This window comes from Hermetia illucens, chromosome 3 (genome assembly GCF_905115235.1).
Source record: "Hermetia illucens chromosome 3, iHerIll2.2.curated.20191125, whole genome shotgun sequence".
NCBI lineage: Eukaryota > Metazoa > Arthropoda > Insecta > Diptera > Stratiomyidae > Hermetia > Hermetia illucens.
In genome coordinates, this window is record NC_051851.1 from 101,929,977 (window position 1) to 101,948,784 (window position 18,808).

Consider the following 18,808-nt stretch of genomic DNA (forward strand, 5'->3'; position numbering starts at 1 on the left):
TCAGATTTCTCGGTTGATTTCTGAGAATGCGTCCGTCAAAAAATCATCATTTTCGACCCCCCGCGCTCCCCGCCTTTCCAACAAATGTTATAAGTAAAACTTGACTCAAAAAGTACTAATGAAGACCTTTCACTTGGTACCCTACATGACTATATATTTCAAAAAATTTACACCCCCTTTTTCCCTGGATGTATTTTACAAACAAAACCTTAAAAATGTAAATACACTGTGTTAATTAAATCATCACACACAGCCAAATTACCAATTAAATTCCCAGTTTTTTATTTATGAATTAAAGGTAAGGAAAAGGGAAATATGATTATGCTAATATATCCGTTTCAAAATGTTAGGAGAAATTCGTTACTCATAATTTCCGGAATTCTCCGCAGCGGACGCAAATATATGGAAATAAAGTTATCACATAGCAAAAAGAATATATGCTCTGTGTGTGTTGCTCTTCACAGGAATTTCAAATTTCACCTTATTTTTTCGCAGGTGTGTGTGGACTTTACTGTACATGCATTTAGCATATCAGACTACTCACTTTAGTTCGATATTGATATTTAGCACTTTGAGTTGCCATAAATTTACACGGCAAAGACAATTTTGAGTTTCTATAACTTCATCAGTAATAGTACGGTTTTGATCAAACTTGAGGATAACATGCTTCATGCTATAATCTGTATTACTGTTTATATAACTCTAGGATAAATTTAAGGGGGCTCCTAATAAATTTGCCAAAAACATAGTAATATAAGGATTATTAGCGTATAAACAAAAACAAAAGAGCTAGGAAGGAATAGATTCTTCATAAATGGTAAGTTTGGACCGCTATAACTTTGATACTAATAGTCGCCACGAAACTTGGTAGTATAATAACGTCTCCTGATTCTTACAATTTTTAGTTGCTTAGTGGTTATGTTTAATTGATAAAAATCTAAATTATCAATAGCTGGCTTGAATTTCGATTTCCCTATTTTAATTAAGACATACTTTATTAAAATGATAAACTTTACTTGCTGGCAGCTCCTTTTAGCAGCAGAATATAGCAGTATTAATCACTTTGAAGTATGATGTGAATTCCATCATAAAGTGAATTATTATATAATGCACTTATACTTATGAAATGCACTTTATAATAGCATACCGGGAGAATCAAGAACTAAACCATCCCTGTCTAGATACATGAGCATTTGATGAATAATGAACCCTGTGGTAAAAGTTGCAAAGCCTAAATGATTCCAGATTAATCACACCTTAGCCGTATTGATTGTATGACACAGCAGCAGTTGCATACATATACTCGTTAGTTGCATTGTGCTTGCAATTTAATGAAGCTGTCTTGCTAACGACCACACGAGCACAAAAGCAATCCCTTAATTTTTCCAGCACTCATGTCAGTACATGTCAGTGGAAAATAGCTAGTTACTTGAATTTTCTGCCTGTCTATATGAAGCGAAGGGCGATTTCTAGCGCGCCTTTAATGTATTTCTTAACCATCTTCGTCCTCAATAATATGAAAATCACTCCTATTCTTCCTCAAATCTTCCTAACATACGCGAAGGAGTTTTTATGTTGTGTGTTAGTATACTTGGGAATTTTGGCATAGTTTATTAAATGGATTTTACTAGGAGTGAAACGACTGTTAAGTACATATTTTACAGCTAGCAAGAATAGTGCGGATTGGTACCCACGATGAAGTGCAGAATCTGAAAAACGCCTATTGAACTAATACCAACCGTTCTGCTTCCAAGTCCTATCTTAACTCCACGTGATGATCACAAGGGGTTCTTTTTTAACGAAAAACTGCAGAGAACTGGAGAAGGATGAAAGTGGGTCTTCCCTGCCTAAAAATGGAACAAAAAGTACCAGCTAGTCTCTAGATTGGTCCTTAGGTAAGGCGAATATGTGAATAGGCATTGCCTCTTTTACCGTCACAGAATTATAGCGTTTTTCATGAATAGTGTCAAAAAGCTTGACCTTCCCAACAAAATCAAAATTTTCCACTCCCTCGACATTTAATCCCCGATTTGATACCTTTTCAGAAACTACATCAAATTTCTTATAAATGGATACTTTTCAATTGTAAAGACGGCCATGACTTCGAAGATACTTCAAACTTTAAAGAAATTTCGAAATAAATTTTCCATCTAAATTTCAAAATGCAGTATCGAATGGTACTTTAAACTTACAAACCTTCAAAGTCAATAAAAGTTGATGGGTTTAATTATGACAAAAGCTGAAACAAGTAGGAATCCCAGAAACTGGTCGCTTTGGGTATAAAGGTTTTGTGTTCATGTTATGCTTCTATGCACGTTTCCGAGTGAATCGGGTGTGACACACAGTCAAACCTTTAAAAGATTAGTAGTTCAAGCATCATATACCGCCATATATTCGACCAAACGATGGACATATGCCGCTAGAATTTTTCTCCATTATTCGAAGCGACGTTCCATCAAGTATTTTCACAAAACCTATCGCCGACAAAATCTGGCAGGTTCTTACTTATATTGGAGTCCGAGGATCGTGAAGAGGTTTTGAGTAAGTTCAGACAATCAAACAATACCACATGCGCGTTTTTCACGTTTTATATTTCGGAAAAAAAGGTTTTGTTTCCTATAGAGTATTTTTAAGAAAATGTTTGTATAATAGGCACGTTTTGCCAGGTGGGTTGCAAAGAAAAATAGAACCAACGTTGGAGAAGGGAACATGATGAGTAGATCGCATTTTTCTATTCGAATGGTGATTCGAAACTAGAAATCGTTCGGTTCGCATAAAAGTTCTACGCTTTAGATATGCTAAAGGTATCAAGGATAGCTTTCGGAAGACTGTGATGTGAAGTGATACTATGTGCAAAACTTTAAATAGAGGTGATTATCGTTTCCGAGCCGCACGGAGAAATCGCTTTCGTAAAAGAGTAAATTTTGTATTTTTGAACGAAAGCTCGTCTGGAGAAAAATAGGTACAGCGTTGAATAATGAAAATCTCGTATCCACTGTCAAACACGGCTATGGTAGCGTTATAGTGTATGGGTCTATATGCCAATGGTGTAGGTAATATAACTTTATTGAGTAAAAAATAGACAAAAGAATATATTTGGATATATTTAAAGCCAATTTGAAGCAAGGTGTTGCAAAATTGGATTGGGCAAATGGATTCATGTTCCAGCAGGTCAACGACCCAAAACACGTTGCGGGAATTGCTAAGCTTTCGCTGTTAAAATCTTCAGATCTCAGTCCTATTGATTATCTTTGGGACTTAGCCTAGTATTCGAGACCACAATATTTCATTCAAAGAAATGCTTAAGGACAAAATTAATCAATAATGGAGCAATATAACGTCTTAAGAGACGCCTAGCAGAAGTTGTCAAACGCAGAGAATATCCAAGAAGTCGTTAATAAAAATAATAATAAACTAATAAAGTTCTTGGCGACAGTCATGGAAGGGTGGCATACCACCTTATCAGTCCGTACATCTGAGGGTGCTAATACCTCAGAGCCCATCCGTATATGGACGGGCATCTTCCAAGGGGATTCGTTGAGTCCCCTTTGGTTTTGTATGGCACTGATCCCCCTTTCATGGCTACTGAATGATGCTAGACGGCATGGTTTTACAATAAAGTATGGCCTACGTGCTAAGTGCGAACTGGCACACTTGATGTACCTAGATGACATCAAGCTGTATGCTGGTACTGACAACCATCTGAGAAGTCTGTTGCGAATAATAGACATGTTCAGCCGTGATATTCGGATGGAGTTTGGATTAGACAAGTGTCGAATCCAAGCCATCCGCAAAGATCATCACGAGCCGCATGCCGGATATAACATTGGTGACCTCCACATCGAAGCTATGACCGAGACAGACTTCTACAAGTACCTAGGAATTCTGCAAGGAACCCATGCTCGAGTTGGTGATCTGAAGGAAGCTCTGCTGTCCGAATTTCTGCGACGTGTAAAGCTGAAATCGCATCTCTCAGGGAAGAACAAAATAAGCGCGTTGAATTTAGTCGCTATCCCTTCACTGGCTTATGCATTCGGAATATTGCCGTGGACGAAGACCGATCTGGAAAACGTCCAGCGGCGGATACGGACAACTATGTCCAAATTCCGAATGCATCACCCAAAGTCTGCCGTGGAGCGGATGAACCTGCCTCGTGACATCGGAGGTAGGGGCGTGGTTGACGTGGCGGCACAACATCATCGCCAAGTCGACTCGCTGCGCGCTTATTTTTACAGTAAAGAGCAGACGGGCCCCTTGCATGCGGCTGTCTGTAAGGCAGACTGTGGGCTGACTCCACTTAACTTGAAGGATCGGTCTTTCAATCCTCTGAGTGGGGTGAAGTCGGACCAAGAGCGGATCGATGAATGGAAGTCAAAGGCAATGCACGGTAAACACGTGAATTGTCTTTGGCAGCCATTTGTCGATTTGCATTTGTCGAACAGATGGCTGTGTGCTGGGAAGCTCTTTGCTGAGACGGAGGGGTTCATGTGTGCCATTCAGGACAGAGTGGTCGCCACCTGAGCTTGTAAAAAGCTCATCATGAAAGAACGGGTGGAGAACGACCAGTACAGAATATGTGGTTCGGCGTTAGAGACGTTGGACCATCTCATTTCTGGCTATACTGTTATGGCACCAGTGCAATACATCACCAGGCATAATGCTCTATGTAAGGTTATCCAGCAAAACCTTGCATACAAGCATGGGCTGATCACGGGAACATGTCTGGTTTACCGATATGAGCCGCAAGCAGTACTTGATAGTTCTGCTTACAGCATGTATTGGGACCGGTAAGTTCTGACTGATCGCCATACCGCACACAACAAGCCTGACGTACTGTTAGTTGACAAGACGGGTCGCTCCGCGTATGTTATTGATGTTGCTATCCCCCATAATAGCAACATCGAACGGAAATACGTGGAGAAGAAGGTGAACTATGAGCCATTGGCTCGGGAAATCAAAGAAATTTGGCGTCTCGAGCGGGTGGTTGTAGTGCCCATAATATTGTCAACTACGGGTATTGTACCTAAATCCCTCACGGCTTCCCTTGATGTCCTGGGACTTTCGCACAGTCTGGTTCAAACCATGCAGAAGTACACCATTCTGCATACGTGCTCGATGTTGCGGGGAGTACTCGACGGATTCTCCCACTGACCTGCCACCGGCCACCACCACCAGTGCCCCTTTAGTTTTTAAGTAGGTAGGATCGTCCGAGCCTAAATGCTTGGCACTTAGTGCTAGTATTAGGTAAAATCCAGCATCTGCCGAGATTATGATAACTCGGAAATAATCGTTGGCGTAACAATCCATATTGGATCAGGGCCTTGAAGTGTGTTAGAGCACTTCATTCAAGACCGTAACGGTACACTACAGTATATTATAGGAGACAATGTGGCCAGCATTGCGTTCGCCCGAGATTATTACCCTGATTTGATTCAAGTACTCATTCACAGCTGAGTCGACTGGTATCCGACGTCAAATCACGATACAAATCCCATTGCCACCAGTGAGATTTGAACCGTACGACAGCCTTGTGCTCTAACCACTCAGCTATCCGGACACAAGAAGTTATTATTTAAATTAAATAATTCTATTTTTAAATATTTTTTCTTGTATACAAACTTTTTCTGAAATATTTTTCGTGTACACTATACATTATTGTTTCTGTATCCCTTATTTTTCCTTTAATGCTTTTAAACTGTTTATGTTAACGAAGAATGAATTCCATTTAATGATCACAATATATATAAATCTACGTTTTTTAAAACTAGTTTTCTGGGAGTTTTTTACGTTTTCTTTACGATTCGATTACGATTCGTGTATACGCTAACTTTTTCTGACTAATGTATGAATATTTTAGAATTTGGCAATATATGAAGGAAGATTTTGTATTCTATGTACGAATGAAAAAACTTGCTAAGAGAGTTCCTCCCATAAGATGAACACAAAACCTTTATACCCGGAGCGCCGAGCTTTCGGCATTTCGACTTGTTAAAATTACTGACGCGAACTTGAATGCTGAGGACAATACTAAAATTTTTCTTTGAAGTTGACGCTGATTAAACCATATTTTAGATAATAATAGATAATAAGAGGTTTAAAAAAAAAATTGCTTTTTTGGTCCTATCCCATATACAACGTTCTTTCTGGATTGTTAAAAACGGAGGAAGTAATTATAAAAGTAATTTTTTTAATTTAAGAACCCCTCCTCTCCTCTCTCTCTCTCTCTCGTCCTCTTATTTAAACCTCCGTTATATAGAGGGGTGTTTTAACAGATTAGGACTGGACAAAAAAGCAGGATAAAGACAGTATGAGCCGCATTTCATTTTCGTTGATTTCGTGGATCTTTCACGACTGGGGCAACCCAGTACCCTTTTACATTTCATTAGAGACTAGCGATGTTACTGCAATGTTAGTTTTGTTCTGGGTCTTCTCTGGATTTAGGATATTAATTTTTGTAAATGACCCCGACCCGAACTGGCTAGCAGAGGTAGGCAAACACATGGGTTAGCGGGTCTGGACTGTTGTGAATTTTTGGTTTGTATCATAGCTCTGGCCTCGTGATTGACAATAGTCAACTTACATATATTATTGCATGGCTGAATATAATGTTTTGTAATCAATTTCCAGGTTAGGTCTTCCCGAATGTACAATAATAAATTTACAGATGGCTTATAATTCAGGGCAGCAGTACAATGCAATGGCCGAAATTTGGACGCTATTCCATTTATATTTAAAACAAGAAAATAATACAGGCTCGTTTTGAAATTTGAATATGATTAGAATAGAAGCTTAAACTATACAAACGAAGTATTTGTTTACTTAATCTTTCATTTATTTCTTCTTGACAAGATGATTTCACTCGGGGAAACAAAGTCTTTGTGGTAATCCAAATTAAAAAAAATGTATTTCTTTCTATTCTGAAGACTTGTCCCAATATGTGGAACTTGAAGTAAGTGAATACTTTTTAAAAACAACTCATGGCAAATTTATGAATTTTTTTAAAAATGTTTGTTATGCCAAATAGTTAAAACAAATATTTATTATTTCAAGATTAAATATTTTTGAGGTATCACATATCAACCTGGGTGTATAGAATATTGTATAGGCTTCTGTTTCATTTCAAAACGAACATCAACCAATTACGCGACTCGAGGCATTGTTTGCATGGTGAACATCAAGGGACTACAACTTGAAATTGTCATGTTGAATTCAATTCAACACTATCCGGACTGACCAACTTTAATAGCTCTAACTATTCCTGTTAAAGTTTCGGCCTCATTGAAAAAATATAGTTAAAAAAAAAAAAAATCTGTAGTCATTACTCACCTTCACATTTCAGTCCCTGGCGAACTAAACCAAAAAGCATTTCACCACAGAAATCACAGAACGTTGGAGCTTTGTACGAGTGTACATTGAGCGAATGCGGTCGCACCGTTGGCACGCTGTCCACAATTGGATAGGTAAGTGCTAATGCGTTCCAAGATTGTCCAAAAGAAGGTGCCAGCCAAGAAAGGAATGAAAAAGAAAAATAAACACATGGAATGTTTTGGGTTGTTCATTCATTGTAATTAAATGCGGTCAATCTGAATTCATGGAATACTTACGGCTAGCGGTTAAAACTATTTCTACAAGCGTCTCATCCACAATCTCGGCCGCTGAGTTGATTAACTGAAGAACGTTTGTGCTGTTGTAATCGTGCCTGAAGAGCAACAAACGTTCCGAAAGATGACTTAGTCCATTCTCGGGAATCTAAAATTCAGAAAAATTGCATATTTGAGATTTTATGGAAGAAATACCAATTATATATATTAGACTGAGAAAATGACAGAACTTTGACTTCCGAAATACCAAAAAAATAATCGAATTACATAGAATCCCTGACGCGTGTCCAATCTTTGGGAAATCCATGTTAATGACACCCATGCTATGATATATATACAATATATAGTACAAAACCTCTGTGAACCTCTACCCGACTAGAAATTTCAAGCCAACGAAAAACATTCTATTCTCTGCAGAGTGATCCACTTCACCGAGAATACACAATTTTAAGGCGAAATATATTCAATTCAATTGGCACAAAACACGGAAATGAAATTTACTAAAGTAAAACGAACTATCGGCTATGAGTGGAAAGTATCAAGGTAAAATATTGCAATGTGTAAGTTAAATATATAGTATACAAAGTAAAAACAAGTCGGAAACCGGAAGCTAGACGCTTCAGGTATGAAAGGTTTTGTGTATTTCTTTTATAAAGAGATTTGAGTGTGCATTTGTCCCATTAGCATGTAGCACGCAAAATATGCATATATTATGTGAAAATATCCACTTTCAAGTGATATTGACATTCATAGTCTTGAATTTGCAGAGGAGCGATAGTTTTGACCTACTATAACTTTATTAGTAATAGTGCGATTTTCACCAAATTTGGCAGAATCATGCTCTATATGGTAGCCTATATTGCTGCAAAATTTTGTGGTTCTAGGGTAAACTTAAAGGGGGTTTTCCTCTAAATTACTAAAAATTATAGTAATGTACTATTATTAACTTTATTTAAACAGGTATCGGTATGGAGGGTATTTCGGAGCCTAGGCAGCATATAGTGGCAGCCCCCTGATTTTTTTCAGATTTTTCGGTTGGTAGTTTCTGAGAATGGGTTCGTTAAAAAAAATACCACTTTCAACCCCCCGGACTCCCCACCTTTTCAACAAATGTCAAAACTAAGACCGGCTTCGAAAAGTACTAACCGAGACCTTTAATTTGATACCCCACATGACTATATTTGATGAAAAAAAAATTTACACCCTCCTTTCGCATGTATGGGGACCTCCCCTTAAATTCGTCGCAAAAGGATGTAACTCACTATATGCGTGAGCGTTCACAGTTCCCACATTTCTACCAAATTTGGTGCCAATCGCTACAACCGTCTCCGAGAAAAATGCGTGTGACGGACAGACAGACAGACAGACAGACATACAGACAGACAGTAAACCGATTTTAATAAGGTTTTGTGTTTACACAAAACCTTAAAAAGAGAATTATAAAAAAAATCAGTATCGTACATAATTACTCTACTGGCGAATGATTGCACAATATTCAACTCAATTTTCCTGCTAGCCATCCCTACTGGTAAAGAATAATTGGAGCCCAGACTTATGATATGTCTGGCCTTCATTCTGACAAATCTTGTGCAAAGAAGGATATTCTTCCGTTCTGTTTTATAACTGCTTTCAGGGACAGAAAGGGGGCTGCGTGATTTATCGAACCTGCCTTTACCTCCTTTACATCACATCTTCCATCCCGAATGGTCAAGAGACCTCAAGTGAATTCCCAACGTATTGCGTAACTTTCTACAGACGCGAAATTATTCAACACGAAGTGAGGTATTCCCTATTGGCTGCCAAGTGAGGCAGCTTTCAGCACGGTTACACAGAGAATGAGGCATGGACCAGCACAGGACATATTATAGACCATATCTGTAAGGATTGTCGCCGCTAGTTTTTGATCAATTCCCGTATAAATGAAATGTGTTAGTCCTTCTGAAGGGCAGAGGGCGAAGTGTCTCACACAGGAACTTGATTTTTGTAGAACGCTTGAAGGATCATGATCATACTTTCGGCTAATGAGGGGAACAGAGATCCACGACACGCCTTTCACTGTTGGTGAGAGTAGATTCGACTGCATTGGGTAGACTGCAATTGTCGGCCCTCCCAAATGTGGGGCTTATCCACTGCCACTTCCGTCTTTCGATTACAGTACATACGAGTGCCAGAGATATGTGCCGACAAAGTTCTTCGTTTGAGATAGTGTCAGGCCAGCATACCCCAATGGCAAATGGGGTTGCGATAACTGCATTTTCAGTCCCAATTCTAGTACAGGGCAGCGAAAGCAGATTAAGCGCTGTTAACGCATGGGGCAACACCGTCCGCAGAAATCACGCTTCCTAGATAAACAAGTTGATCGACGTCTTCGGTGATATGCTCATTAATGCAGATAAGGGAGTTCGATGACCCGTCAGATTGAGAACCTTGGTTGTGGTGGTGTTGATCGTCAGTCCAACTCTAGTTGCCTCTCTTTCCAAATGCAGAGCTGTTTGGCCAAGGTCCATTTCCCGATGGGACAGCAAACAGATGTCATTAGCGTAATCGAAGTGTTTGATTAAATATGTCATAGTCGCTTGAGCTCCCATACGCCATCCGAACAGCGCAGCATAAAGAACATCAAAGATAACAAGAAGAAATAATATCGGTGATAAGATGCAACCCTAGCGGACTCTACTTTGGACCTTAAAGTCTTTCTCGTTTTTATCTCGGTGCAGCATCTTTGCGATGGCAGGGAGCACGGAGATATTCCCGCGATTATCACAGTCAAAACTTTTGCACTTCTTTGTCTTTGAGAGCAGAGTCGGTCAGGGATCCATCTTGTCACCGATATTATTTTTACTTGTTATCGATGACATCCTGCATGCTGCGTTGTCCAGGGGACTATAGGAGTTCAATGGACTATGACTTATTTAATCAAACACTTCGACTACGCTGATGACATCTGTTTTCTGTCTGGACCTTGGTCAAAAGTCTATGGATTTCGAAAGAAAGGCAAGTAGAATTGGACTGGAGATAAACACCAAGAAAACCAAGGTTCTCAATTTGACGGGTCGTCGTACTCTCCCTATCTGCTTAGTTGAAAAGGTGGGGAATGCGAGGGGTTGAAAGTGATGATTTCTTTCAGAAACTATATACCAAATCGAAAAATTTAGAAAAAATCAGGAGGATGCCACTGTATGGTACCTAAGCTCCGAAATACCCTCCATACTGATATCTGTTCAAATAAAGTTATTAATGGTATATTACTATAATTTTTATTATTTTACTGCAAAATCATTTTAAGTTCATCCTAGAATCACGAAACTGCGCAACAATGTCGGCTGTAACATGGAGGATGACCCGGCTACCAAGTTTAGTGGAAAATACACTATTATTAACAAAGTTATAATAGGTCAAAGTTGTCGGTTTTGTGCAAATTCAAGACTTCGAATGTCAGTATCACGCTTGTATATTCTCATATAATATATGCACATGTTACGTGCTAGGTTCCAATGGGGCAAATGCTCGCTCAAATGTTTTTATAAAAGAAATACACAAAATCTTTCATACCAGGAGCATCCAGCTTCCGGTTTCCAGACTTGTTTTCTTTCTTCCTTTTCTAATTTTCTAGAAACAAGTGTAGACATTGGAGTCTACACTTTTAATTACCTGTGGGCGATATGATCAGAAGGCAGAATTGGTAATAGATAGGTCACACATTAAAGGGGGGGGGGGGGGATGCTTGACATTTTCATTGCTGATTTACACACAGTTGAACCTAATCTTTTAAGATGCCCGACGATAGTGCGTAGATGGAGTTAAGGCGCTATGCCGGGGAGAAGGGCAACCATATATAAATGTGCGAAATTCACTGAAATTCGCCTTTCTGTGGAGAGCCAGTCCCTTCTGTAGTAGCGCCACATGTTATTTGGAAAAATGTCCTGGTTTACAATTTAGTAACACATATTGGATTCGAAAAAGCGAAAACTAATAACAAAGTCCGAGTAGCCCAAATCCGCTACTCCTAATGTGCCGCGAAATACCTGGTCGTCTACAATCAACTCAGCCGTCCTAATCGCTTAAGAATTGATCGACACTCTCAAGTCAGGACTCATCCGTATTTCAATTAGGTTGGAATTGAGTACCTTGTCATTGAAAGGAACATTAATTCAAGGGAAACTTCTGGGGTATATAAGGACCTTAACCGGAATAGTACTGTCGTTTATAATTGGCCACGCACCTCATAACATCATCACTTTTCAAATTAAACGTTGCAAAATACTTCCACGTATTTGAAGCTTTAAGCTAAAACTTGCTTCCCCAGAACAACTTGTAAAGCGGCAGCTAACAACAGGTCATTACCTGAAAACTTCGCGGTTGATCTGAAGCTTCTTAAATAGAGCAACTTATAAAAAGCAATTCGTGTAGTTCCAATATTTCTCTCAATACTTAGCAACAGTTCCGAGAAACTCTGCCATTACCTTTTTGGTTCAAACCCTTAGGGAGTAGCAATTTGATACGAAAGAGGCAATTCCGACCTATCATAACTTTTATAATTATAGTAAGATTTCCACCAAACTTTCCAGTATGGTGTTTCATATTAGTAATCTTATAATGCAAAATTTTACGGATCTAGGGCGAATTTAGGGGGGGGGCGCAGTAAATTTTCAAAATATGATAATATTCTATTATAAACTTCATTTGAACAGATATCATAACGGAGTGCATTTTGAGGCCTAGATATGTGTATGCATGTGTATGGACTACCATGATTTTTTTAGATTTTTCGGCTAGATAGTTTCTGAGACTGGGTCCTTAAAGGAATTGACCCTTTTCGGGCTCCCCTCACCCCTCCCTTGGAAAGTACTATTCGAGATTTTTCATTTGATAACCAACATGGCTATATTCGGTGAAAAAAAAATTTGCACCCTTCATGTAGGTGTATGGGTACTCCCCCTTAAGTTCAACGTGCAACATTGTAATTCACCGCATGTGTGGGGGTTCACGGCTCAAACTTTTCTACCGAATTGGCGACAAGATTCTATAAGCACGGCTAGCAAAGCCTAAATGCCAGCAAACACGCCACCACAAGCACACCAAGCTTTTCATCTCAGAATCAAGTTTATTGCAAAGTGTACACTATCGGAAAACGGGGAACATGCAAAGGTATTGTGGGCATTCTATGTTGGGAATAGGAACCTTACAAGATACCATTCCATTCTGTAATGAACAAGCGGAACATTTTCTATGTGTATGCTCTGGTTTGTGGCATCAAAACGGCGCAACACAGCGCTAATTGGGCTCCTCGAAGCGCCCACTGATACCTACCCTACCCACCCAGGTGCCCAGGAAATCGTACGTTATATAAACTGTAGCAGATCAAGCATTTTCAATTAAATGGGTGCGTCGAATAAAAAGGCCACTAACATCTGAATGCTCATCTTACTCACATACAATACACAATTAACTGTTTTTTGAGAAGCTATCGGACATGAATTTTACAGATTTTTTTGTTTCCGAAAACAGGTTTTGTCCCAGTTTCAACTTGTATTTTTTGTCCTTTACACGGTTATTCTGCGATGGATATCAAAACGAAGATCTGCTCGTGTAAGTAATGATTGGGACCTTTCATATCTGGAATGAAAAGATGTGTACCACAATTTTGCAGGTATAGACAAACCCCTTTAAACTTCACATAAATTCATACCTACCAAATTTCCTTTAAATCAATGAATCTATTTTCAAAAAAGAGTACATTTGACAGGCAATCAACCAATTTTAATAAGTTTCTGTTTAACGCATAACCTTAGAAATGGACGTCTTCTGATTACAAGTATACTGAGCCCTAGTTAAACCTAAACTACATGCGCAGTGATTTACATTTCCAATATATTATCAAATTCATTGTCATTAACTATCACTATTTTCATTTACATGTAACAGACGGGTTACCCTAAACCTTAAAAAGAACATGGCAAATTTTCAGGTACAACTCAACTTTAAATTCCAGTCTGGCAAAGAGGCCAAGTTCACAAGTATGCATTATCCTTCCAATGTCCCACCAGAATATCCTTTACTAGATTGAAAGGCAAGCAACCTTCTCTCGTTAGATGAAAGCACACATCACCGTTGTGAAGAAGTCAACTCACATGCCTTCTAAGGATCCCATCTTACTCGAGAAGAAAAGAATGAAATTGCCAGCAACGCTCACAGCATGATTGGCCATTAGGAAATTGTAAACGTCAAGAATGATGCAAAGCACTACAAACAAAACGTTTTATTTAGTTTGCTTTCTTGTGAAACTTCAGATGGAATTCATTCGCTCCACACCAATTAAGCTTCTTCATTCGTGCTGCGTTCATTGTCCATCGCAAAAACAAGGCTGCGGTAATTTATAGTTCATTAACACCTAATCTAACGCAGCAATGAAAAATATCAACACCATTTACAATGGGATGCCATTATGGGACAATAAATTGTTGACTTCATTAAACATGACAACATGAAATCATAGGAATGGGAACAGCATTTAATTTTGCTGATAGCCATTAGAATTACAATGCTCTCGTATGTGCAAATCGTGTACTAAATCCATTAATGGTTCCATTAAATTTATTTCATTCACCGCACTGGTTGTTGGCTTATCCAGATACGGCACAAACAATGGGCAAATCTTCGTATGAATTTATTAACATGAATGATTTGTTCCTTTCATTTTTATTTGAACGTTCATTGCCTTTTGGTGACATTCATAGCCAAAAGTTTAGACCAACCAGGGTATGCGTTCGGGTTTCTTTCACATTACATATATAAATGGGATATGAGGCATAGAATGCACTTGATTCCTCTTGAAGAGTTTTAACGTTAGGCCATTAAGCTAAGGGTAAAGACGCATATATTTATAGTTTCGATCAAAATGGTCATTAGGCACAGTTTCCAATCTCCCCAAAGACAAAATGCGATATGAAGTGAATTGTTTGAAACAATGTCGCACATTGATCTCGGAAAGTATTAGGTTGGGGAAAAAGTAATGTCGTTTTTTGTTAATAGATGGCGACACTTAAACATATCTTGTGTTGTACTTATCGCATCGGGTCATACTATACGGCGATTTGAAGACGACAATCTGGGCTACAGGTGTCTCTTTGACAGTTTTATGATCGTACGTTTCAGTCTCAAGTTGTAGCGCGTCGAAGCTGGAGTCCACCAGGGAAGAAATTCGTCATATTTTACAAATCATCCAAGTAGACCGGCATATGAGCATTCACTCGATTGGCCAAGAACTGGGTAAGGACCATAAAACCGTTTGGAACCATTTGCAGGAGATTGGATTCCAAAAAAATCTCTTGGGCCGAAGGATCACGTACGAAAATCCCAAGCGAAAAAGATCGTGGTCGAAGCGCGGCGAGCCGGCCCAAACACGGATTGACGGCCAGGAAGATTTTGCTGTGTGTTTGGTGGAAGTGGAAGAGAGTCATCCACTATGACCAGATCCTCAATTCGGTCCTCTAATGTGCGCAACTCGACCGTTTGAAGCAGGCGATTGACCAGAAGCGGCCAGGATTGGTCAATAGGAATGGTGTTCTGTTCCACCAGGACAACGCTCGGCTTCACACATCTTTGATGACCCGCCAGAAGCTACGGGAGCTCGGATTGGATATCCTATCGCACCCACCGTATAATCCGGATCTGGCACCAAGTGATTACCATCTCCTCCGGTCCATTCAAAACGCCCTTGTTTCTATTAAGTTGGCCTCAAAAGAGGCCTGCGAAAACTGGTTGTCTGAGTTTTTTGCAAAAAAAAGGTGGGGAAGGGTGGGATAATAAAGTTGCCTTCTAAATGGCAACAAGTTTGCGAACAAAACGGCGCATATTTGGCTTAAATCTGATAATTCTAAGTATACGACATTACTTTTTCCCCAACCCAATATTACAGAAAACTGATCAAAACTTCTGAAGCATCATCGAAAGAAAAAAGCAAAGTGTGTTTCTAAATTTAGAACTCACACTTTTGACGATTCAACATTTATAAGGTTTTGTGTGGAACAAAACCTTATTAAAATCGGTTCAATGTCTGTCTGTCTATCACACCTGATTTACTAAGGAACAACTCCCGCGATTATCACGAAATTTGCTGAAAAGATGTGATCTTTGCGCATGCTGTGGGTGGTGCGATTTTGTATTGAGTCTGAAGGTGGGCGAAAGGAGGGTATAAATTTTTTTTCATCGAATATGATAATGCAGGGTATCAAATGAAATGGCTCGATTAGTACTTCCCGAAACTTCTGACATTGGGTGCAACATAGGGGAGTGAGGGCTCAAAATGCGTGCCCGAAAAAGTGAAACAGGTCTCAGAACCTACCCAACGCAAAAATCTTGAAAAAATCTCAATGATGCTACTATATGAAATCTAGACTTAAAAATACATCCCATTCTGATATCTGCACAAATAAAGTTAATAATAGTATATTACTATCTTTTAGAAATTTAGCGGAAACCCGCTTTAAGTTGATCCCAGAAGTACGAAATTCGGCATCAGCATCGACAATAATTTAGAACATAATTTTGAAAAGTGTGATGGAAATCCGACTATTATTAACAAAGTTATAGACGTGTATGACGTCACTATCATATAAAGTGAACTTATATGAACGGTAGGGGTCCAGGGCGACGTTTTAGTTTCCCTTTTTGGCTTTTTTAGTTATTTGCATATCAGTGTCAATTGCTTACTTTTCATTTACGTACCTAACGTATGTATGTATGATTTTGTGCACGGAGCAAAGACGCATTTTCAATGTGTTGAGATCCGTTAGATCAATTTACAAGCGCACATATCGTCGCATCGTCACGCGGTAGTAGAAAATGTATGCTTATTTAAGATGTGTATCTTGGAGTTTGACAAAATATGGCGGAATATTTTGTATTTTTAGCTATGTATGAACGGAAAATTGTGCATAGAGAGTTTTTTATATAAGATGAATACAAAACCTTTATATCCGAAGCGCCCAGCTTCCGGTGTCCTGACTTGTTAATAGATTTGTACTGAAAGTTATGCAGTGGAACACATTTTCCAATCAGCAACTGAGGCACTCTCCAATTAAGGGGGAAACACGTTCGGAAGTTTTCAGATTCGAATTGTTTTTTGTTGCACAGATCGTTAATTTACCTACCGCAGACTACTCTATAAATTTCCAAGGGAGATTCAAACTCCTTTCGATTTTATAAGGATAGAAACGAGGGATTATCGGATTCAGGCACAGGCTTGAACGCCCAGGAGGTAGTCACTTTATGTCCTTATGTAATCTTGGGAGCACCAGGTAAATAGTTTATTTATAACTAATTTATAAGACGTCTGTATTTGTTGTGTCTATATTTTATTTGTAATTAAGAGTGAGAAATGTCATCATATCCGAAAGGCTAGTTTACAAAAACAAAATGACTTTTTTCACAATTGCGGGAATTGTAACTCAAAAAGTAATAAGCCGATCATTATACAATTTGAAGGTATAATTCTTTGTAAAATTACCAAGAGTATGTGTTTTTTTTGCACAAATTGTAAAAAAGTGAAAATTTAAAAAAAAAAAATTCTATCATCTGCAAAATTATTTTCACCCCCATTCAGGTTCATTTTTTCTAGAAAATAAGTTAGTAATGTAAAAATTAATGTTCAGCAGCTGAAGAACTCTAGTTATGAATCAAATCACAACTTTCTTATTTTTGTTCAAATTTCTAAACAAATTTCCTAATAGTTATTCGGAAGATGACCAATATAATGTCTACATTTGTTGAGTCCGAACAAAAAATCCCAAAAGCATATGTGAAAATAAACCTTCTCTTAAAGTGGAAAGAAGAAAAGTTATTACAATACATCGAATTAGGAAAGAAAGCAAATCTAACCATCCAATGTAAATTGCACTACTTTTTTCCCGTAACAACGAAAATTTTGTTGTGGTAAAATGAAGTAAATTTCGAAAATGTGGTAAATATTATACTATTAATACTTTACCCAAACAAAAAAAAAACCAAAACACGGTTTAATAAATCTAGTTTAATTTTACTCTAACAGGAATTATATTTTGAATCTGATTTCACATACTTGGTTAATCGTGTTGAAAAATTAGATTTTCTTTTTCTTTTTTCACACCAATATAACCTAGTCCTTACTTCATTCGCAAAAACGTTCATGCATATACGCACAAGGATGTGAAGTGAATTATCCCTCGTAATGAGAATATAACTATATAGATATGTATGTTATATGCACCCAAACTTCGTACGCATGCCTCTAGTAACTGAGAATGAGATACAAATGACTAAACTATTACTACCATAACTGATGATTCCCCTTGTACATAGTGTAGTGTATATGCATTGGGTATGTCCGACTATTATTTCAATCTTTTTTCTTCAGTCTTTGTCCCGTTCACAAGCGGGATCGGCTCGTCGTGATCCGTTTCGCCATTTGGCTCTATCGAATGCCTGATCTGGGTGCAATCTCGAGGCTTTCAAATCCCCATCTAGAGTATCAAGCCACTGTTGTTTAGGTCTGCCTTTTGGTCGTTTACCATCGACTTGTTCGATGTTCAGACCAATCTTGGCAAGTGAATTCTCGTTGGCACGAGTTGCGTGACCATACCATCGAAAGCGCCTCTCTCGCAACTTTTCCACGATCAGTGCAACCCCATAACGATGGGGGATATCCTCATTTCGGATGTGATCTAAACGTGTGACGCCACTAGTCCAACGTATCATCTTCGTCTCCATTACCGCAAGACGCCATTCGTTGTCTTTTATGGTCGGCCAGCACTCAAAACTTTAGAGAGCGACCAGACGGACGACATTGCGGTAAATTTTAGATTTGAGACGTTCGTTGATACGTCGATCACAATGTACACCAGTTGTGGAACGCCACTTCATCCTGATTGCATTAATGCGTGAAGCAATTTCATAACGCAGCTCTCCATTGACTGGTAGCGTTGACCCGAGGTATTTAAATCGCTTAGTTCTGGGCAGATCACTGCCGCTGACAGTGATTGTGCCTGTTTCATGTGGATCGGTCGTCAAAAATTCAGTTTTGTTTAAATTCAATCTGAAACCGTGTTGCATGAGGCGATCATTCCATTTTTGAACAAGTTGCTCGAGATCATTTTTGCTATCAAATGCTAGGAAAACATCAGCTGCATAAAGCAGTGTGTAAGGCGCTGGACGTTGGATATCCCGTGTGA

The 18,808-nt window shown here is 38.7% G+C and overlaps 1 protein-coding gene across 1 annotated transcript in view; it reads right to left on the reverse strand.

The window, feature by feature from the left end:
• LOC119651044 (serine/threonine-protein kinase D3) overlaps positions 1-18,808 on the reverse strand; it is a 122,618-nt gene that overhangs the window by 48,459 nt on the left and 55,351 nt on the right. The window contains exons 3-4 of the mRNA XM_038054366.1: positions 7,605-7,749; positions 7,327-7,467 (exon numbers count right to left, since the gene is read on the reverse strand). Of these exons, the coding sequence (XP_037910294.1) occupies positions 7,327-7,467; positions 7,605-7,749 (286 nt within the window). The remainder of the gene's footprint in view (positions 1-7,326; positions 7,468-7,604; positions 7,750-18,808) is intronic.